The sequence below is a fragment of the Mustela putorius genome, unplaced genomic scaffold (genome assembly GCF_011764305.1).
Source record: "Mustela putorius furo isolate JIRA1106 unplaced genomic scaffold, ASM1176430v1.1 tig00000242_pilon_pilon_pilon, whole genome shotgun sequence".
Classification (NCBI taxonomy): domain Eukaryota; kingdom Metazoa; phylum Chordata; class Mammalia; order Carnivora; family Mustelidae; genus Mustela; species Mustela putorius.
The window spans coordinates 4310365-4332221 of record NW_025421325.1 but is presented as its reverse complement, the minus strand read 5'-3'; the positions used below and the strand labels follow the sequence as shown (position 1 = coordinate 4332221).

The following is a 21857-nucleotide window of genomic DNA, read 5'->3' as shown; positions in this document are numbered from 1 at the left end:
CTTCTAAACATCAAATTGGGAAGAGAAGGCAATTGTATTTGCACTGAAATTAACTTAGGAATCAGTCATTTGTCTACAACATTTACATAATATTAAAAGATGTGTAGAATTCTTGTGTGTGTTCTTGCCAACAGGATCGTCAAGATCATTAAAGATTCAAAGGCAGTGCTTACGTCTTTCTCATCTTTGTGTCCTCAGCACCCAGCTTTCTCCAACACTTTGCAAATGCTCAATTAATAGTGAGAGAACGAAAATCGCTAGATTCTTAAATACATTTATGTACGTTTAAGGACCTATCTCTTTGACCTCTGTGGCTTATTTTGTCCCAAACTATTATGTTTATCTTCTCCTTGCCTGCATGTATAATAGAACCTAGGAAACATTCATATTCTAATGTCAGGGATATAGTGAGTTCTTGTATCCCAATTAGAAGTTAAAGGATGGGAAAATGTTCCACTTTCTAAATTATACTGACAAAGCCACACATTGGAGTTCGAGTGGCAGTCCAACACCAACAGGACAGGAAGGGAGTAGCACAGAAGCTCTCAGCCTGTCATCAAAAGTCTGGCATCTGATGGGGGCGTTAACATGCCAAGTACATACACCTTGAACTAACAGTTTCATTGTGCTGTGACCAAGGGACACTGCCAAGTAGGTACTAGAGGGAAAAACGTCCTCTAAGACCTTCCAGATGTCTTACTTTCTCCAGGATGTTTTAAAGTAAGATGTCAAATGAAAAAGAAAAAAAAAAAGATGTTAATGAAATGAGAACACAGGAGAAAAGAAAGAGGAGCTGAAAGGGTCCCCTAATTGAGTAACGTGATTAGACAAACTTTTCCAATGTCATTCTATTCCAGAGGATTCTTATTTAGTTCTTCATATCACTCTGTGTATAAGGGGAAAGAGGTCAGCTGGAAAAGTATCATTAAATGGGAAAACCCTCGGAACTAGTAAGGTTTGAAAACAAAAGTCTCACAGCACATGTAGGTGTGAAGTTAAACAGAACAGGCCTGCTCTAATCATGGGAGGCCCTGCTCTTCCTTTTTGTTGGTCTGTTCCTACTTCATGCACTCAAAAACGTTTTTGAGCATGTCGGGCCCTGATCTAGGTTCTGGTGAAAAATGGTTAAGGTCCCTCCTCTCAAAAAGCTTGTATTGTAACAGTGGGGCAAAAACAGAGCGCACGCTAACAAGAAGTCAATAGGAAGATATGAGAACGAGTTCCACGTTATGTGGTCATTAGAGAGGATGATTTATTGGAGAATAGCTGGAGAACTGGCTTTAGGTCAGATGGTCAGGGGAGGTGGTACGTGCAGTTGGGTGTCAGAAGCAAGAAAGAGCAGGACTGCTATTAGTAGCAGAACATTCTGGGGAGTAGAACATTCCAGCAAGGGAACAACTTGTGCTTGAAGTGTGGAGGAACTTCCAAATATAGCAAGCCGGACACAGTTCCACCACTGAGAAATACAGGCTGCTCCTTCCTCCTCTTCGATCTCTCCGACACACCATCCACAGTCCCACACACGCAGTGAAAGGACGGGTCTCTCACTGCACACATCACTTATCATCACTTGTTATTACTTAGACGCGGCTTCACTTTGTCAGTCCACGACCTCGCTGCCGGGATGCAGAGAATCCCCAGGACCTTCCTATGAAGGAGTTTATAGGACATGCCCCGCTCTCTTGGGACAAGAACAGCAGGAGCAAGTCGGTGTCTAAGGGCAGGACTGAGAGACAGGACGAAGACAGAAACACAGGTAGTGAAATGCCACTATTTCAAAAAGCCTGGTTTAGCCCCAAATCGTTTTACCCTTTTGAGATAAGATAGGACGAAGCTGTTTTCTCTTTAGAGGCCAGGGGAAGAGAAAGCAGTAAGAATAGGAGCAAGGAGATAAATCTCTAGCTTAGCTATTGATTAAGCATGTTAAAAATTCTGAAAACCTTTCATTATCATCCTTCTAGTCAAAGAGTAGAGACTTTCAGGCTCAAGTGTGTATTAGCAGCACTAGGCTGGGACAAACATGCTTCATCTTATCGGCTGACTTGTCCTGTTCTGGGGGCAAGGACTTGCCTGTTGAATCACCCTTCAGAAATTTCCCTTTGGACTTCTCATTCTGCTTCTTCCACAGGTTTATACTCTACCTCCCTCCCACAAGATTGGAAGAATATTAAAAAACAAAGAAGTAAATGAGATCTGAAAACAGCATGTTATTTAGATATTGTTTGGTCTAATTCAGGAGGTGAGCTCAGTGGAAAAACATGACCATGCTTTCCTATATGCTTTGTAAATCACCTACTAAATTTGGCATTCCCAGGTTTCCCTCCAGGGTTTATTCCCGGGGATCCCATGCAGATCCCATGCCTTTGAAGGACTGTGTTTTGGCAGGAATAAAGAGAAGCGGGGATTTTGTTTCCTATTAACAAACTGAGCACTATGTTTATTTTGAATCTTCAGACATAATTTGCAGAGAGTGGGAGGCAACAGACTTATCTGGTGCACTCCAAACAAGGAAAATAATGTTACAAATAGTTCATAAGCTAGGTTTATATTTATTCCTTTCTCTTTTTCTCTGATAAGAAATAGGACTCAAGCACCATGTTGCTTCTTTTCTTCACACTGTGCTAAAAGATTCTGGGTATCAGACACGAAGCCACACAAATAACTCTCATTTATGAATTTTTCTTCCTGTGTAGTGTTCTAAGGGCACTTCTGCTCCCACGGCAAGTGGTAAAGTTATGCCACAAATCCAAGGTGCCTAGCATCTGGCACTTACTGAATGGCCTACATTGAATCGTGTTAAACTTATACTTGAGGAACAGGATCTGAGACCAAGACACTGAGAGATGCAGAAGCTGAAGTGGATGCCGGCAAGACACCACGCCAGGAAACCCGCCCTCTGGCAGGTAGGGCAGACTCAGCTGGAGGTCTGGGAGGGTCTGCAAAGCTAATGGTGAGGACTTCAGTTGGGTTGGAAGGGATCAGTGCTGGACTTTGCTAAAGAAAAGAATTCATGACGTTTCTATCTTTCCACTTCAGTCTTTGATTTTTTTTTTTCTTCTCACAATCAGTATTGGAACTATTGAGACAAAAATGCAAAGAGATTTTTCCTCAGGAATCTGACAAGTCAAATATGATTTTTGGGTTAATTTATTCTAAGAGGAAATGTTTTAATTCCCATGATTTCCCCCCTCCTGTTTCCTATTTGTTTGATTACAAATGATTCAGAAGAATGAAACATCATAAATTCCCCAAATAGAAGCCTCTCCTTTCATGAAAGGGAATAAAATCACAGGCTCATGCAGAAAGATTAGAGCAATGCATACTTTTTCACTGCCAACAATAAGAGGCAAAATCTCATTTTCTCCCCAACGTCAGAAAAGAAATAGACACGTTTAAGAATTGTACCTGGCAGTTGCCTGCACTCCTCGTCAGTAACTTCAAGGCCATCCTGAATTACTGCAAATTCATTCCATGGAATGATAGAGCACTCCTCTATCAATGGATACCATTTTTAAAATAATAAGAAACCTCTTCAGAAAAGACCATGAGAACAGATTAAAGGAGTGGAAAATCAGACCAAACCCGTAAGAACACTTTAAAATATGTATTTTGAAAGCATCATCCCATATTTTATTTTCTACCTAGTAAACAGCAGATAGTAACAGAATATAAAAAAAATTAAGTGATGCTCTACGGATATATTTAAGCACATAAAGACTTGGGGGGAAGAAAAAAACAGTGGTAAAACAGTGGTACAAGTAATGTTATTTCTGAGCTACCACATTTTGCAATTAGGTGCTTTTCCTTTCCCTAAATTTTCTCATGAAGCAGGGAGTAACCCCTTTATATGGACATTAAACACCAAGGTCCATTTTCCCTCTACCTTATATCATATTGTATTGAAAATCACAGTGTTACTCTTTAAATTTGTACTTAAGTTACTCATCTTTTTTTCATTCTTAAGGTTGATTTATTTGAGAAAGAGCAAGCGAGAGGGAGCAGAAGCTGGGGGAGGAGCAAAGAGAGAGAGAAAATCTCAAGCAGATTCCCTGCCTGAGCGAGGAGCCTGCTGACTTAGGGGCTTGATCTCACAGCCCTGAGATCATGACCTGAGCTGAAATCAAGAGTCAGACGCTCAACTGGCTCAGCCACCAGGTACCCCGAAGCTCCTCCTCCTCTCATTGAACACAGAACTGTTCTCTTTTGCAGACACACGCAGCCTCTATCACACACACACTAGCATCTCTGCAAAGCACAGGCATGAGCTGACGAGCTGCCGAAAGTCCCGAGATAAGAAGGGCCGTAAATGCCTGTTCACAGCTCCTCGTGTTTGCTCTCCTGTGATTTATATCCAATTTATGACAGCCATTACGGTGGATACACTTCATTTAATCAAGAGCATAGTCAAGTCCTCATCATTAAAAATCCTCCCGGGGAGAAGGGAGAGCAGGTCCCTCATTTCAATAAAAGTACTACAAATACATATTCAAAATACAAAGCTAAAAGGAGTCAGCAGGGGTAATTAATTTTATGGCTCAGAACTACTAGGGTGTAATTGTCTTGTAAGGCTGCCACTTCTTGCCTTGTTTTACCTGCCCAAGTATGTCAGTGGAGCTGGGCACAGGTGTTCAGTGTCCACCTGATATCTCCCAGACCACTGGATACCATACCCAGGAGCCCCGCTGCCTGAAAACCAAGCTTGACTGATACGCAAAATTAAGTGCAGGGTATTAAGAGATAGATTTGGAAACTGCAACACAAGATTGTCCAAAAGTTTATTCTTCTAAAACTGTCTGCCCATTCACTAACTGAAGACATTCGTGAGGCTGATTTATTTGATTAGTCTAATCAGGCTCATGAAATCCTTAGTAAACAAAGTGACGTACAAACGTGAGATATTCTAATCGAAAATATCTTCCACATTCTAACATTTCTAACAAACGAGCTGACGACAGAGAGACGAGAGTAGGCTGTTAAGTCCTGGGGAAACAATAACTCCTAAATTTTGGCAAAGTCGTGCTCATGGAAACGTGACCTCATGGAGTATGTATACATTTTATAGGACTCTGACATCTCCACTGACCTCTGTCAGGGCAGTAATTCAAGGTCTGTCATGCTATGATAGAACCTATTGAGTTAACTGATTTCTGCCGCGCTCTGACATTGTAATGGTTCCATTCATAACAACTCCCGGCTGTGTGGTGCCAACGGAAACAGCTCATGTGAGGTTTATCATCCTAAGAAAATAATGGGTATCAAATATGAAGGTGGTATTCATGGAAATAAGGAGTTCTATGGAATTCCAAAGCCACGTAGGCTGTGTGGTGAGGGGAGCTCTTCTTCCTGAGGGGCCTGGTTATCTCTGGTTTCACTGCCCTCCTCAGGTTCTGCACACTGAATTTCCATCCTCAGCCTTTCCGATTTCCCAGGATCATCTCTATCAGATTTCCCTACTGATTCTTACCTTTAAAACCTTTAGATACAGTTAAATCCTATTTATTCTTATATCTAAAACATTTAGATATAAAATATTTAGATACATGACATATATTTAAAACATTAAGAGCGAGCTCAAAGTTGGTCTCTTCCCATCATCTCTGAGGAGTGGCTACGTCCTTGCTCTACATTGGAAGGCCACACCATGAACAGGTATTTGTACAGATGAAACCAGTTAGAGCCTTTAGCAAAGGGTAGGTTTAACCAAGCTTCTCATTTTCCTTCTTTATTTCTCGGCATCTTTTATATTTTTGAAGGACACCCACCCCCATCTTGTTAGCAAGGTCCCATCCACCGGGGATGGCTTGCCCGCCGGAAAGGAAACCTGACATGCAGCTGAGTCCAGGCAGGTTTTCCCTGGCCAGAAAGGCAATTTAGCAGGGGTATGGAAAGTATTATAAAAACATGCAGAAGTACTCACAGTTTTGGCTTGGCAAGCAGAGGTGGTGGCTCCTTCGTGGGTGAAAGTACGACAGCTGGTGTGGGGAGAGATTGATTACTGTTAGCTCTGCCATTAATCAGTCCGTTCACTCCATGGCCGGGATGGACTCCGTTTGTTTCCCGCTCGGCAGAACTGAACTGCGTTTGAAGGGCTGCCATGTTGAGCCCTAACTCGGGGCTGTTCACCTGCTGGACCTCAGATGGTTTCTTTGATGCCAGCTCAAAGGAGTTTGTCTCCAAGATTGGAGGGGGAGGTGGAAAGTGCTGGAAGTGATCATTGTTGGATTCTCCCACTGAGTCATAGTTACAGTTTTCAGTGTTGGCTAAGGAAGGCGGGGGAGAGGAAAAAATAAGATGTTATAGTTCAACTGTTATTTTCATGCTGTCAGAGACTACCTGAGAATCCCTTGTACCCTCTTCTTGCTAAACACAGTTTAAGTTGTTAAAGAAAACAAACTCTTTGCTCTCTCATATGATGCATAAGCAAAGCCAGCTGAAAGGTCTGGTTGTCCCAAACTAGTTTTCAGGGACTGCTACCTGTTTCATTTCCTGATTGGCCCACAAACAGGGGGACCAGCTACCAATTCATTAAAAAATTTCACATAAGATCTAAACACAGAAGTTGATTTAAAAAAAAAAAAATGACCACACAGATAGTATCAACCCATAATGCTTTATTTGCTCACACTGCATCCCGTGGATCCAAACGAACCTCCTACCTGTGCCTCACTGACATTAGCTCAAAGGATACATGCTTTATGGGGTAGGCAATGGATTTTCATTCTATTTAAATCTAAGAAAGTCAGAATTCTGAACTTCAGCAAAATGTCTTATGATCTCATCTATAATGTTTTTCCAATTCAGGTAACTGTCATGGCTGTAATTCGGTACAAAGGAAACTGACTCGTTAATTCTCAACAAACTGAAAGCATCTTGAGATAAGATCCTGTCGTCCCTGGATTCCTCACCTTGCCCAGAGCCCAGCAGAGCTCCTGGAAGGTACTCAAAAATGCTTACTGAGGTCAACTGAAAACTCAAAAACTACTTGTTGATTATGCTAGGCCCACAGCAGAGGTACCCCAGATGAAAATGGGAAATATTGCATGCCAGTCTTGGCCACATCGATGTTTAGAGCCCAGAGTTTGGGCTGCATTGTTGGAGCACCCCACTACGATGATGCCCATTTGATGGGACAGTCTCAAGCCACCTCTGAATTGAACATGGGATCCTTGCTGCCCTTCAGCTCCAGTCATGGCACCAGAGCATCTAATTCATATCAGCAATCCAGGGAACTTTACTTTTCTTAATTACAAGGTCCATTCTAATGTCCTTAAGCCAGTCTTGTTTGTGCCTCTGCTGCCACCTAGCACCAACTTCTCACTCTCCCAGAGAGATGAAAGTACAGTTCGGTTGTTCTCCCCAAGACTGTCTCATGCAGCCGCGGCCCATGTCTTGATTCCCCACTGTAAGCATTATGTGCCAAGCTTGGACCAAGCACTATTTTAAGAACTACTCTCAAGTAAATAACAGTGATGAGTCAATAAAAGTAAGCTCAAGTAAAGCTAATTAGTAGTAGTAGAAAATAGTCAACTAAAGTTAAAAGAAAATAAAGAAAAAAGTTGTTTCAGGTTGTGCTTGCTAGTGGTACATTTCTGAGTTTAAAAAAAAAAATTCCAGGGGGGCCTGGGTGGCTCAGTCAGTTAAATGTCTGACTCTTGATTTCGGCTCAGGTCATGATCTCAGGGTCCTGAGAGTAGGCTCCCTGCTCAGTGGAGAGTCTGCTTGAGATTCTCTCCCTCTGCCCACCCCCAAAATTAAGCTCTGTCTCTCTCTTTCTCAAGTAAATAAAAAAATCTTTTAAAAAATCCAAACAGTTATGAATATTGGCTTTAATAGTATAATACCCTGCTTACATTGCTTTCGTTTTTCGTATCAGAGTTACATCCCATTTTCAATGAAATTTGATTTCTAAGGCTTTTTTGGCTTCTCCAAGTTACATTAGTTGATCTTGTATTACTTTTTCAGAAGTTTCCATCGTGGCTTACATGAGGACTTATTTGTCCAAGTCCCAGCGCTTCAGCTGGCACTGCTGAGAACAGCGACCGCACCTCTGGTGCAGAGGGGCTCTCTGCTGGCAGCATGATTCTGGGTTAGCATGATGTTAGGAAACCGGATCCATTGTTTCCAAGACCAAGTCGCATGCCTTAGAAAATAGCTCCATGTGTGTTCCGCTGCTACACTGTCATTATCTTGCTGTTTTTCATCTCCACTTCCACTCCCCCTCTCCCAAAGCCTTTGTTTCATGAGAAGACACTGATTGTTAGGATAACACCCAGAGGGGCAGCAAGCATTCTTTAAGGCTGAGCTCTATTCTAAGGTAGTTCTGTGTGCTGGGGTGAACCACACGCTAAGTGCTAGGGAACAGAACCCAGTCCACTTTTATACTCCTCACATACCTGAGGTGACAATCAGCTGGGCAGTGCTGGTTACCGATCCATAGTCATTTCTTGCTGAACACGTGAAGATCCCCGCATCCTCGGGGAAGGTCTCAGCGATAACTAGGGTACAGATCTCCTCTGGAAGGGAAGAGAACAGAATAACGCATCAGAGTGACAGCACACGAGGTCACCTTGAAGAGGTCAGAGCCTCTGTGTTTCTAAAACAAGCAAATCAGGTAACAATTACTATACAGTCTCTTTACAAAGTATTCACAATAGACTTTCTTTACCCTGAATTAGCAGTTCAGCATAGTGGCCAAAGCTTTGGCGTCAGACCTGTCCTTCGTGCCTGAGGTGAGCTCAGCCCTGGCTTCCTCATCTATAGAATGAGGACAATAGGTACCTAATGGGGGATCTATGAAGATGAAAAGAGATGTTTGCCAAGTATGTATCTTGGGCCTTGCATGGGAAAGATGCTCAGTAGACACCAGCTCCCTTCTCCTCTGGCCTCGTTTAGTTGAGCACATGTGGAAGTTCCTTCAACTACAATGCAGCTGCCTTTTATGTCTGCTCAAGTGAAAAGCAATGAACAGGGAAAAGCAACCTTCTCTGAAATGCTGACAGTGGGGGAAAGAACAAAACACGTCAGGGCTGGGCCCGCAGGCCGCTATTGTGGAAGCTACTGTTACAGTGTAGCCATGGTGTGCTGTAGAGCTTGGAAAGCCCAGACTCCAGAACCAGCTTGAGTAAGGGTCCTGCCACATTGTGCCTCTGTGACTTTAGTCAAGCTCCCTGAACTTCAATGTTCTTATCTGTAAAATGGAGAAAATAACAGAACCTACCTATAGGGTTTGTATTACTCATGCCTCATAAAATTAGCCGTCACAGGGTCACAGTGGGGGATGATGGCCATGACCGTAATAATAGCCGGCTCTTAGAAAGCTCTCATCAGGCACTGAGTACAGTTACCAGCACTGAAAATAGACTGAATCCTTTTGTTAACCTTACAATTTAGATATATTATTATTCGCCCATCTCATAGACAGGAAACTGAAGTGCAATAAGACTAATTGTTTTGCCAAAGTGACATAGCTAACAAGTTGTAAGAGCAGAATTTAAGCCAAGTCAGTCTTCCGACTTCACACTCTTAACAACCACCTCTTTTTGTGATAGGTTAGACACTGTTTGGGGACACTGCCCGGCACATAGTAAATGCTCTGTTGCCAGTAAATAGAAACTGTTAGCATTAAAAATCTAGATCTAGAGTGTACTATTTTTACATTGAATAATTATCTATATTTTACCAGTAAAATAGATTATATTAGCAAATGTTAAGAGAAGTGATGTATATTTTTGATTCCCATAAAGAGAGACTCTATTGATTACTCCCATATTATGGGGACAGCACAAGATTTTGCATTGTAGACTTTTTGCAAAATGGCATCCACAGAGTAGGGATGTGTGTAATGTGACTCGGCAACTCCTTCCATCAAGTGGCACAATCTATTACCCCAACCCCTGAAGCCTTATAAGTTGCTTTGGCCTTATAAGTTGCTTTAACCTAGAATGCAGTAGAAATGAGGCTGATCAGGGGTCCTCAAAGGACCTTGCTCACTCCTCTTCCATCTCTCAGGATCCTGCTGAGCTAGAAGGTGAATAAGGCTGTGCTGGTCACTGGAGGAAGAGCTACACAGAGCAGAAGTCAATGGTTCCAACAGAAAGCAGCCTAGATTAACTCATTCCCAGCCAACCTCGAGGCTGACCACAGCCACATTGTTAGTCCGGCTGAGGTTGGCCAAACCTGACACAGACCACAGAACTGCCCAGCTGAGGCCAAATCAAATGGCTGACCCACAGAATAGGAACAAATGGCTGCTGCCAGTCATTTAGGGGGAGCTGTATTGTGCAGCAAAAACTGATACAAATGGAGAAGAGAAAATGCTTCTCTACAAACCTCCTTCTCTGACAGCCTGCTGAGGGCAAACTTCAGATTTGTACAATAATGTCTCTTCCTTCAATTCAACTATCAGTAACCAAAATTGCTAAATTTGTCTCAAAGCATATATTATGGTTTAAATGCTGGAAGAAAATGTACCAGCTGTAGGTTAAAAGTGTTACCTTATAAAAGAAAAAGATTTCATTAAAAGGATCTTTAAATATCTCATTTAAAAAATGCAAATAAAAGTAATAAACATAAATGCACCATAAAGTATAAAATGAAAAGTCTTCCTTTATACTCCCTTTGTGAATTACGTTCACTGGCACTTATTTAATTACAAGTTACTTTAAGTTCTTAATAATGTTGTCGCTTTGTTTCAAATAACATTATTTTCTCTTTGAAATGATGGGATCCCTGAAGACTTCCTGTGCTGGAAATTGTGAAAAATATTGGCTAATATTTGACTCTAGCTTTTCCACAATTCACTGGAATACTTTTGGGAGTAATATAATATGACCACACTGGGTTAAACTGTAGCAGGTAGCTTTATATATGGTGACATCGGGCCTCATAAGACCCAAGAGAAGCTGATTTTGATGGCTCGTTTTATGTCTCACCACTGACTAATACACATTTTTGAAATTTTGCAATCAAAGCAGACCTTTAAAAGACACATTTGGTATACCCAGTGCAAATGTAGATTTATATGGATAACACTACAGAGTTTTCTGGCTTTCTCAGTTTTTACCCAGGTGAAAACAAAAGCCAACTGGGTTCAATATTAGCAGAATATTTACTTCCAATGCTATAGTGTTGATAGTAGCACAAGGAAAAAATTATTTATTCAAATTCCAAACCTAGGTTATATACTATGTTTTATCATTTCAATAATGTATTTTAGAAATCATGCTCAAATTATGACTATGTCCTATAAAATGAGCTGTGGTGTAATGGGGTAGGAAGGTATAAACTAGGGCGTGGTCACCTCTGCTCACCTTCATCTCAATCAGTAAAGGTTTGAGAGACACGGATACATTTTTTTTTTCTTTGCAGTGTAACAGTATTCATTGTTTTTGCATCACACCCAGCGCTCCATGCAATAGGTGCCCTCCCTAATACCCACCACCTGGTTCCCCCGACCTCCCACCCCCCGCCCCTTCAAAACCCTCAGGTTGTTTTTCAGAGTCCATAGTCTCTCATGGTTCACCTCCCCTTTCAATTTCCCTCAACTCCCTTCTCCTCTCCATCTCCCCATGTCCTCCATGTTATTTGTTATGCTCTACAAATAAGTGAAACCATATGATAATTGACTCTCTGCTTGATTTATTTCAATAAGCATCATCTCTTCCAGTCCCATCCATGTTGCTACAAAAGTTGGGTATTCGTCCTTTCTGATGGAGGCATAATACTCCATAGTGTATATGGACCACATCTTCCTTATCCATTCGTCCATTGAAGGGCATCTTGGTTCTTTCCACAGTTTGGCGACCATGGCCATTGCTGCCATAAACATTGGGGTACAGATGGCCCTTCTTTTCACTACCTCTGTATCTTTGGGGTAAATACCCAGTAGTGCAATTGCAAGGTCATAGGGAAGCTCTATTTTTAATTTCTGGAGGAATCTCTACACTGTTCTCCAAAGTGGCTGCACCAACTTGCATTCCCACTGACAGTGTAAGAGGATTCCCCTTTCTCCACATCCTCTCCAACACACCTTGTTTCCTGTATTGCTAATTTTGGCCATTCTAACTGGTGTAAGGTGATATCTCAATGTGGTTTTAATTTGAATCTCCCTAATGGCTAGTGATGATGAACATTTTTTCATGTGTCTGATAGCCATTTGTAGGTCTGCATTGGAGAAGTGTCTGTTTATATCTTCTGCCCATTTTTTGATATGATTATCTGTTTTGTGTGTGTTGAGTTTGAGAAGTCCTTTATAGAACCTGGATATCAACCTTTTGTCTGTACTGTCATTTGCAAATATCTTCTCCCATGCTGTGGGTTGCCTCTTTGTTTTATTGACTGTTTCCTTTGCTGTGCAGAAGCTTTTGATCTTGATGAAGTCCCAAAAGTTCATCTTCGCTTTTGCTTTCTTTGCCTTTGGAGACATATCTTGAAAGAAGTTGCTGTGGCTGATACCAAAGAGGTTACTGCCTATGTTCTCCTCTAGGATTTTGATGGATTCTTGCCTCATGTTGAGGTCTTTTATTCATTTTGAGTTTATCTTTGTGTATGGTGTAAGAGAATGGTCAAGTTTCATTCTTCTACATATAGCTGTCCAATTTTCCCAGCACCACGTATTGAAGAGCCTTGTCTTTTTTCCACTGTATATTTTTTCCTGCTTTGTCGAAGATTATTTGACCATAGAGTTGAGGGTCCATATCTGGGCTCTCTACTTTGTTCCACTGGTCTGTGTCTGTTTTTATGCCAGAACCATGCTGTCTTGGTGATCACAGCTTTGTAGTAAAGCTTGAAATCAGGTCATGTGATGCCGCCAGTTTTATTTTTGTTTTTCAACATTTCTTAGCAATTCAGGGTCTCTTCTGATTCCATACAAATTTCAGGATTACTTACTCCAGCTCTTTGAAAAATACCGGTGGAATTTGGATCGGAATAGCATTTGAAGTATAGTTTGCTCTAGGCAGTATAGACATTTTAACAATGTTTATTCTTCCCAGAGACATGGATACATTTGAAGTACACAATTATTATGATTAAAAAGTTCACTGACCAGAAGAAAAACAATAGGATAAGAGAGCATGAGGTAATCCTGTGTGTTCTTGACTATACTGTACACAGCTCTTGGCCTTCCAACTGAAGAGGAAGATAAAAGTGTGGAAATAATTCATGTTGGAGCTTCATGTAAGATTAAACCATTGGAAAGTGAGGAGTATCTGGAAAGGGACAAGGGACTGGGAATTTTTTAATTGAGCACATATGGTTACAGAAGGAGTTAAGTGTATTTAACCAGAGAAGGGCAAAACTTAGAACATCACTACTATAAGGGGTTTTAGAGACTGACTAGCCCAAATCTCTCCTTTCTTCAGGTGAGGTCCAAAGTGGTTCTCTCAAGGTCATGAATAATTAATGATAGAGTCAAAATGCTGAAATAGTCATCCTGCCTCCCATAAGCAAGCTTTTCTTCTCCATACCCCCATACAAAGCCTCTCTAGTTATGTATTTTTTTTCTAGCTCAAGACACAAGGAACTCAGTGTTAAATGAGGCAAAGAAAGATTTAAGATCAGAAACAATGAGTTTCCTGAATCTGAAAATTTTAATTACTCTCACTATACAAGTAATTTAATAGGAAATACATCTGCAGAAGGAGATATGCTGTGTGTCCTCAGAGATACAAGATATCCTGGAATAGGGCTTGAAATGTGGACATATTGGTATCAGAAGGAAAGAACAGCCTAATCTTTTGAGATTTGGGGAAATAAACCCTCATATCCTGGCTGTCCTCTGAGAGATGGGCTTCAGGCAGAGGCTGGTCACCATTGTTCCCTGTAGCAGATGCTGCTGGGAGCCAGGAAGCCTTCCTGGCTTTCAGCAGCACCTAGGTCCTTCCTGTCTGAGTCCCTGCACTCTCTCCCCAGTGCCTGGTGCTCTCAGGAAAGGTCTCCCAACCTTGGATTATCCATACCTGAAAAGATGAAGTTTCTAGAGACACTTGGAGAAATCATCACCACTTCAGTACCTGGGGATGCCCTAACTCTAGACACAGACCGAATTCTGTGCCTTGAAACCTACATTCAGAAAAAGGATAAACCCTTATGTAGCAGGGATGGCGTAAAGCAGTTTTAGAGTGATGATCTTGACAACCTTAAAGTTCCTTCTTATATTATCTACGATTTGGGTATTTCTGGTTATGCCATTTTTAAAAACCCTGAGCTTATGTATACAGTTGCTTCTTCTAAACCAGAAGGCCCCTTTGAGAATGGAAATTTTTTCATGGCCGCATCCTTCCTTGACTCTGAGGACAGATTACAAATCCTCACCGTGGTCACAGAACCACAGCCAATGATCAGGTGGCTGCTACTTGCCAGGTTCCTTTTGTGCCTCTCTCCTTCTTTCATTCAGAGCTTTGGGCACTCTGACTCTTGAGCTGCTCCTTGCAAAGCCACAGACCTTTCTGTCTCTAAGCTTTCCACCTGACATGTCCACGCAAATGTGACTTCCTCAGAGAAGTCTTTTTTGATTAGACTTGGTCAGATTCACTATATGTACTGTAATCTTAGGATGGCAGACTTTGCTTGGAGACAGCACTCACAGCTATAAATAATTTATTGTATAATGTCTGTTCAGTTCTGGGCCCTCAACTCTGGCCTCTGCGAAAGCAGGAAGCATTTGTTCTGTTCATGGGTATGCTGTTAGGCTCTCTTACAACACAGCCTCCCCATAAATACTTTTGAAGAAATATATGGATGAAATTCAGATTGCAGGGAAAAAGTAAACCTTAGCTTTACAAAAATATTTTTCAAATTTGATTGAGCAAAACTCATTTTATATGAGTTTTCAGGAATACTCTTATTGCATAAAAGCACAGTCATGTACAGAGTCTATGGCTGCCGAAACAGGTAGAAAAGGCTACAAACTCTCAGAACAACAAAAGGAAAGCAAAGCGCCGGGCTGTTCTAGTGGTCCCCATGCTCTGCTACATCTCAGAATTTGTACTAGATAAAATCTGTTCCAGATAGAGTGCCCCAAGGGCTGTTCAGCTTTTCTTCTCTGGGAAATGATATCACAAACTGAACATAGCTTCCACCATGGCTCATATGGTTGACATTATACAAATGAAGAAAGCCATGAGGAAAAGAGATGAGCTAGGTTGTAATACTACATTCTCATCCGGTAGCATCTTATTTGAACAAAGCCCTTTAAGACATCTGTAAAATGCATTTTGGTGAGAAATGGAAACCAAGGGATGACTGCTTATGTCAAATAAAGACAGTTAGAGACTTATCTATATTTAAAAACTGTCCATTTAAGAAGATGGAAAATATTTAAAGTTATCAATAACTCTATGATACATTTTAATCCACTTTTTTCCTAAGTGAAAAGTTTTGATGGCATGTCATAAGTTAATAAATTATGAACTATTTTTGCTGGTTGTTTTCTTAAATAGTTACTTAAAAATTACTTAATCATATAAATATCTCTCAGAATTCAACCTTGAGTTTCATTCAAAGTTTTTATGTATTTAACACTTGGTTAAATACAAATAATTTTGTTTGCCAAACCTCATAATATGATGAGGCAGCAAGGATAATACCACTAGGTCCTTTGGGTAATAAGGGAACATTTTTATAAATGCTTTCCTTCACAGCCCTTATTTTTTTTTTCCTCTTTGGGGTCTAGCCTAACTAAAAAGAAATTCAGCTTTTACCTACCAAACCATGGCTTGTCTAACACCACTGATAAAAAAGAATCTGGACTAAAATCAATAAAATGAGGGGTGCCTGGGTGGCTCAGTGGGTTAAAGCCTCTGCCTTTGGCTCAGGTCATGATCCCAGGGTTCTGGGATCGGGTCCGCATCGGGCTCTCTGCTCAGCAGGAAGCCTGCTTCCTCCTCTCTCTCTGCCTGCCTCTCTGCCTACTTGTGATCTCTCTCTCTGAGAAATAAATAAATAAGCTCTTAAAAAAAAAAAGATTAAAATGGGGCACCTGGGTGGCTCAGTGGGTTAAGGGGCTGCCTTCGGCTCAGGTCATGAGTCCTGGGATCGAGCCCCGCATCAGGTTCTCTGCTCAGCAGGGAGCCTGCTTCCTCCTCTCTCTCTCTGCCTGCCTCTCTGCCTGCTTGTGATCTCTGTCTGTCAAATAAATAAATAAAATCTTTAAAAAATAAAATAGAATAAAAAATATTAAAATCAATAAAATGAGATTCAGTCCGGGTAAATATAATGTTTGCATAAATTTTCAAAAGGATTTTTTTACAGTTGCTATCTTATATAGAAGACATTTTAAATGCACAGTTAAAGGAGTAAAACCACTGTGCAGCCGTCATTAAGTCTAAGAAATAAAATATTACCAAAGCTTTAGAAATGCCCCAATTTAATCTTTCTTCCTCTTCTCCTTTTGAGAACCAGTCTTCTGATTTTTGTTATGTTTACTACATATGTATTCTTCAAAAAATGTGTTTAGTTTAAAAAAATTGAGTCATAAGCATAAAGAAAAGACAAACTCGTCACTGTTTAAGAAAGTTCACAGGAACTATCTTGGAGTATAAATGGGCTTCAGCTTCCCTGTGTGTTCACAAAAGCCCCCACAGAAGTAATCAGCAGACAGGGTCATGAGCAAGTCCTGGGAAGCTGAGGGCTCACCTTGGTGGAGAGGTCTGGCTGGGCCAAGTGTGGGCAGGAACTGCACAGGCAGCAGGAAGAGCTGGTCCCTATGCTTTGTTTTTTAGTTCAGTGTGGCCAGCTTCCAAATCTCAGCACCAGATCAAGTCAGAATGGGGCGGGGGGATGAAATGAAAGTTCTTAGCTGAGTCAGGAGGCAGGGCAGGGAGCAGAGAGCACGAAAGGCCAAGAGAAAAGAGAATTTGGGTCAGGCTTACTACACTGCCATTCTGTCATCAGGGTAAAGGACAAAGCAGTGGCAATGAGCTCTTCATGATGAAAATGTCCATGTGCCTGTCTTGCAACACACTACTCCACCCCGATGCACAGCTTTTACCCTCCTGCAGGCTCCCTTTGGCTCTTGCCTATACTGGATCTCCTGCTTCCGGTACCTCTTTCTAGGTGAATTCTAGGTGAATGCGGCTCTTCCTAGGTGAATTCTTCACTGTTGGTCGAGCACATCCTATATAAAGAGTTGTGAAGGAAAACCTCCAAGACCTTGCAAGTCGGCAAACTATTGACTACATCTTCATATAGAATGGAAGGTATAGGATTCTTTTTTTTTCTTAATATTTTCTTTATTTGACAGAGAGAGATCACAAGTGGGCAGAGAGGCAGGCAGAGAGAGAGAGAGAGAGAGAGGAGGAAGCAGGCTCCCCGCCTAGCAGAGAGCCCAATGAGGGACTCAATCCCAGGACCTGGAGATCACAACCTGAGCCTAAGGCAGAGGCCTAATCCACTGAGCCACCCAGGGGCCCAGCAGGGTATAGGATTCTAAGTTGGAAGTAACTTCACTTCAGAATGTTGAAGGCTTTGCTTCACCATCTCTTTGTGTCTAGCCTGACTACTGAGAAGTTCTAAGTCATTCTGATCTTGTTGGTTTTATGTAACGATGTTTTCTCAAGTGTCAGTCTCAGTGTCACATGACACTGGCAGGATCATCTCCCTGTCCTGCATATTCTGAATTTCACAATACACTGCTGTGAATTTATTTTCACCCATTGTGTATGCAGTGAATCCTTTCCATTTGGAAACTGAGTATCTTTCAGTTTGGAGAATTAAAAATATTATTTCATTGATAATCTCTCCCCTTCCTTTGTTCTTTCTCCTGGAATCCCAATTATACATGTATAGTCTACTTAAGCAGGTTTTCCAGCATAGTCTAATTTTGTTTTTTTACCTTTGTTCTCTTATATTCCTTTTTGTCTTTCTGCCCTATTTTGTGGGACAGTTCCTCAGCTTTTATTTCTGCTACCAATTCATTCCAAGAACTTTTTGTTTTCCAAATATTCCTCCCCTCTTCTGAAATCTTTTTAATTTTTACTTCTTGGATGCTCTAGTTCTCTTATCTGTGAGGTGTGTTGTTTTGCTTTTACATTCTCTTCTCTCTACAAGTCTGTTTTATCCAAGTTGCTTTTCAAGGGAGTTGCTTCTTTTCTTCTGGATCACCCATGACAAATGTTTCTTCAGAGGTCTTTTCTCTCTTCTTGTCAGACATGGTTCTGAGTTAATTGGAAGCTCTCAGCAAGACAGAGGAGCTTGCCAACTCTGGCCTTCCCGCTATGGTAATGTGGATGGCCTCTTTATTGGAGAAACTCCCGTATCACATGTATCGATTTTTCTTTCTCCTAGGATGTTCGGATTGCCCAGAAAGGAGTCCTTCAGGCTCTGGCAGGCGAGGAAATGTTCCAAGGCCAGCACTACAAAAGGTCAGTTCAGAAGATGACTGGGAGTAGGAGCACTGAGAATTTGGAATTCTAAGAGTCACTCAATTTTCTTTTTTGTATACTCTCAAATGGGTCTTGAGGCTTCCCCTTTCTCCCCAGAGATCAAACCAAAGTTTCTTAGTCTGTGGGACTCTAAGCATCTCAGAAATAGTTTATGATGCTCCTCAGCCAAAAGATAGACCCAAGAGCTTCATGTATTTAGTTATTTTGAAAGAACGTGTAAGTTTTTAGATCTTAACAAGTTATTATTTGCAAAAAAACCCCATATAAATTAAAGAAAAGTTATTATTTTATTCTTAAATAAGCACAGTTACTAACTAATGAACACACACATCTGTGCTTACTACAGGACTCGAGATCAGATGGGCCCCAGCCAGCGTCATTTCACGTTCCACACTGATTTTCACGTGGCACTTGATTTTTGTCAACACATACACATCAAAAACTCAATTTCAAAATGATAAGATGTCATAGAGAAGAATGTAGAGTGCTCTGGAGTTGAAACTCTGAACTGTTCCAAGTTAGTAGTTGTATCTATCAGATGTTGAGTATCACTGTGTTTACGTCAAAAACATCAAACAGCACCTCTGTCGATTTGGTGTGATGCCCCAGGTTCGAGAACCACAGGCTTCACACAACCCACTTTTGTTTAGCCTACCATCTGAACCTGGACTTGCATTAAGCTTTGAGCTACAGATAGTCTATTGGGATCTCAAGCATCCTTACCATTGCTCTCCTACAACTCAGCACCTTACTGCATTTACCAAGTATAATTAACTTCACATTCTGAATCACAGAATCAGAACATTGACTCAGGGATCTAAGATCTAAGATGATGGGCAGCACTGGCTAGCAGAGATTCATACTGAAAGTACAAGGCACTGTATTTTTATATGTATAATTTTCCAGTCAACAAGACACAGTATTTTTAATTTTGTATGCCATTAGACAATGCTATAGAAGTAACTCAATACAGTTTGTGGCTGCTTCCAGACAGCTGAGTAAGGGCCTGAGTATTAACAGCTGTCAAATGAGTGTTCTGTGCCTCCGCACCGCCCCCGCCCCAGACGAGTCTTTGAAGGATTCAATCAGTATAAAGTCAGAATGTCAAAGAAAGAGGCCAGAGCAGGTAATATGACAAACGGATGTTGGTCTTAAGTAAGCTGACTAGCTATTAATTCACAAAACAGTCTGAAAAGATTTGTGATGCAAGCTGACTTCTGTCTAGACAGAGAAGGGAGTGTAAAACACATTAGACAGATACAACACAGTAGTGACAAGAAAAACCTGTTTTAGTTTCTCAAATGCATTAGGAGAGAATCTGCTAGGTCCTTCTTTATCTTAATATCTAATCCCTAATGGGGCTACAGCTAGGTACTAGTCAATTTCAACTTTATTTCTAGAGCTTCAACACATCTTACACGTTTTTAAAAAAACGAAGAAGAGTAAAGAGATAAAAAGAAGGAAGGAGGGAAAAGGAGAGATGAAAAGAGAGATTAAGAGAGAGAGGGCGGGGGGGGGGGGCGACCAAGTGAGTACCGGGTAGTGAGGAGAGAACAAGAGTGAAAGTGTCAGAGGACTGGAAGAGAGTAGGAAGACAGGGTAATGAAATCTGAATGCTTAAATATGTTCCTGAATTTCAAAAGCTATTTATGTTTTAGCATTTGGAAAACATCACTTGGCCTAGTCCTATAAAATTTATCTCTTTCCTCCGATGTATTGTAGTCATGTCTGTTTTTGTCCTTTCCACTTAACAGTGGCTAAAAAACTACCAGGGAAGCTATCGGGGAAGCCAGAACCGTTTAATATGGCTGAATAAGTTCAGCGGCCTACTGGATAAAATAGTCAATCAGGTCACTTAAGGAAAGGACACAGTTCAATATATATTTTGTTTTTTCCCCAGCCATGTCAACAGTCAACTTCAAGGTCAATGTAAGGAAAACATTTGGCTACTAATAAAAGAAATCATAATCCTATCTAGTATAATAATAATCAGGCATGCCAAAACATTGTTTAAATACAAATATGTTTTAACATTGACTTGTTCTGAAATTCTCACTCATAAAAGTTCACATAAGCAGTCACTGAAATAGCCACTCATATGTTTAAACTTCTGTTTAAGAAATATGATCTAGAACTTTATTTAACACTACATGCCAATTGTAGATTTCCTGAAAGAGAGAATTTTGATGCTTCATTATTAAAGACAAAGGACCAATTCTAGAATTATGGTAAATATAATTATAGAGAAATTATCAAAGATCAGAGAAAACTAGCTGTGTTTTGTTTGTAATAGCCCCTGCCCCATATTGACAGATTTGGTTGACATAGTTCTATACCAAGAAATATTTGTTTTCAGCATATTCTACTATTATAGTTGGAAAGGAAGAGTCTGTTTTCTTAAATGCTTTCAGATCTAACCGAAAGGAAAAAAATAAGAAAATTCAGCAAACACTGGGAGGAGAAACTTTCATATTGCTAGGATATGCAGGTGCTTTTATATTGCTACCCTCCTGTGGGCTCATGCAGTAGACTGAATTTCTGAAGCTCCATGTTATCAGGGAACAAGGATTATGCAATTTTATGTGAAGACCTATCACAGACAAAATATGAAATTGTATATTTCCATATTTTGGAAAGTGACTGCAGTATTCAATGTGGTGACTAACACATTAGATGGGACAACATGTTCTAGTTTTAATCATGACAAGAAGGCAGTAGATCAAACCCCATTGTTCTTTGAGGATGCTACTCAGCATCTTTTAAACTTGGGATCCTAAGAGGATCACACCCTAATTTTAATGGCCCAATGCTCAGTTATGAAAGTTCAGGATGAACTCTGGTCATCAGACCTGCAGTAGCTCACAGAGAAAATTTAAGTTCCCCCAAGAAGGGACAGAGCAGAACCTTGGCTCCTAAGGAACATAATGGCAGAGCCTGCTCAACCCCGAGGCAGAGGCACAAATCAGTTTTTCTATCTTTTGCTAAGGAGTCTGTGAAACTGGTCATTTTCCTGATGGGAGAAATGCAAAGGAAGTGAGTCTCGAGGAGGATGTCCTATGAAATGCAGACAAAAATTTTTGTTTCTTTTGCAAACAATGTTGTAGTTCATGGGGAGTCCCAAGTATATAAGAAGTCTGGAGCAGGGGACCAGTCAGACCTGGAGCTCCTATATAACAGCTCTCTGATGATGCCAAGTGACCTGGTCATTAAGAGAGCTCCTAGGGCAAGACGACTTTCTTCAACTCCAAGGTTGCAGCTCAGGGGACATAAATGAGAAATGCCAGTGGTCAGCCTCGCTTATTACATCTTTGGGCCGCTTTCATAGAAGACACATTTCTAAACTGGAGGGTCGAGACATTAGTAGGTTTTGGTCAGCAGAAGTATGTGGCAGATGGTTCTTTTCTACTGGAATTTTAGGAGCATGTTTTTTCATCATGAGCTTAGTTTGCTTTCTGAATAGAAAAGACTACATTT

The 21857-nt window shown here is 40.9% G+C and overlaps 1 protein-coding gene and 1 long non-coding RNA gene across 6 annotated transcripts in view; one reads left to right on the top strand and one right to left on the bottom strand.

Moving 5' to 3' along the window:
- The window catches only part of PALLD (palladin, cytoskeletal associated protein), a 417425-nt gene that overhangs the window by 202169 nt on the left and 193399 nt on the right, over positions 1 to 21857 (bottom strand). For all 5 annotated transcript variants that reach the window (XM_045078298.1, XM_045078294.1, XM_045078296.1 and 2 more), the window contains exons 9-10: positions 8394 to 8513; positions 5918 to 6260 (exon numbers count right to left, since the gene is read on the bottom strand). In XM_045078298.1, the coding sequence (XP_044934233.1) occupies positions 5918 to 6260; positions 8394 to 8513 (463 nt within the window). The remainder of the gene's footprint in view (positions 1 to 5917; positions 6261 to 8393; positions 8514 to 21857) is intronic.
- Positions 1366 to 19880, top strand: LOC106006404. Its single transcript, XR_006606243.1, has 5 exons — positions 1366 to 1756; positions 2694 to 2903; positions 6802 to 6936; positions 18286 to 18362; positions 18730 to 19880. It is a non-coding gene; the product is annotated as an uncharacterized LOC106006404 (long non-coding RNA).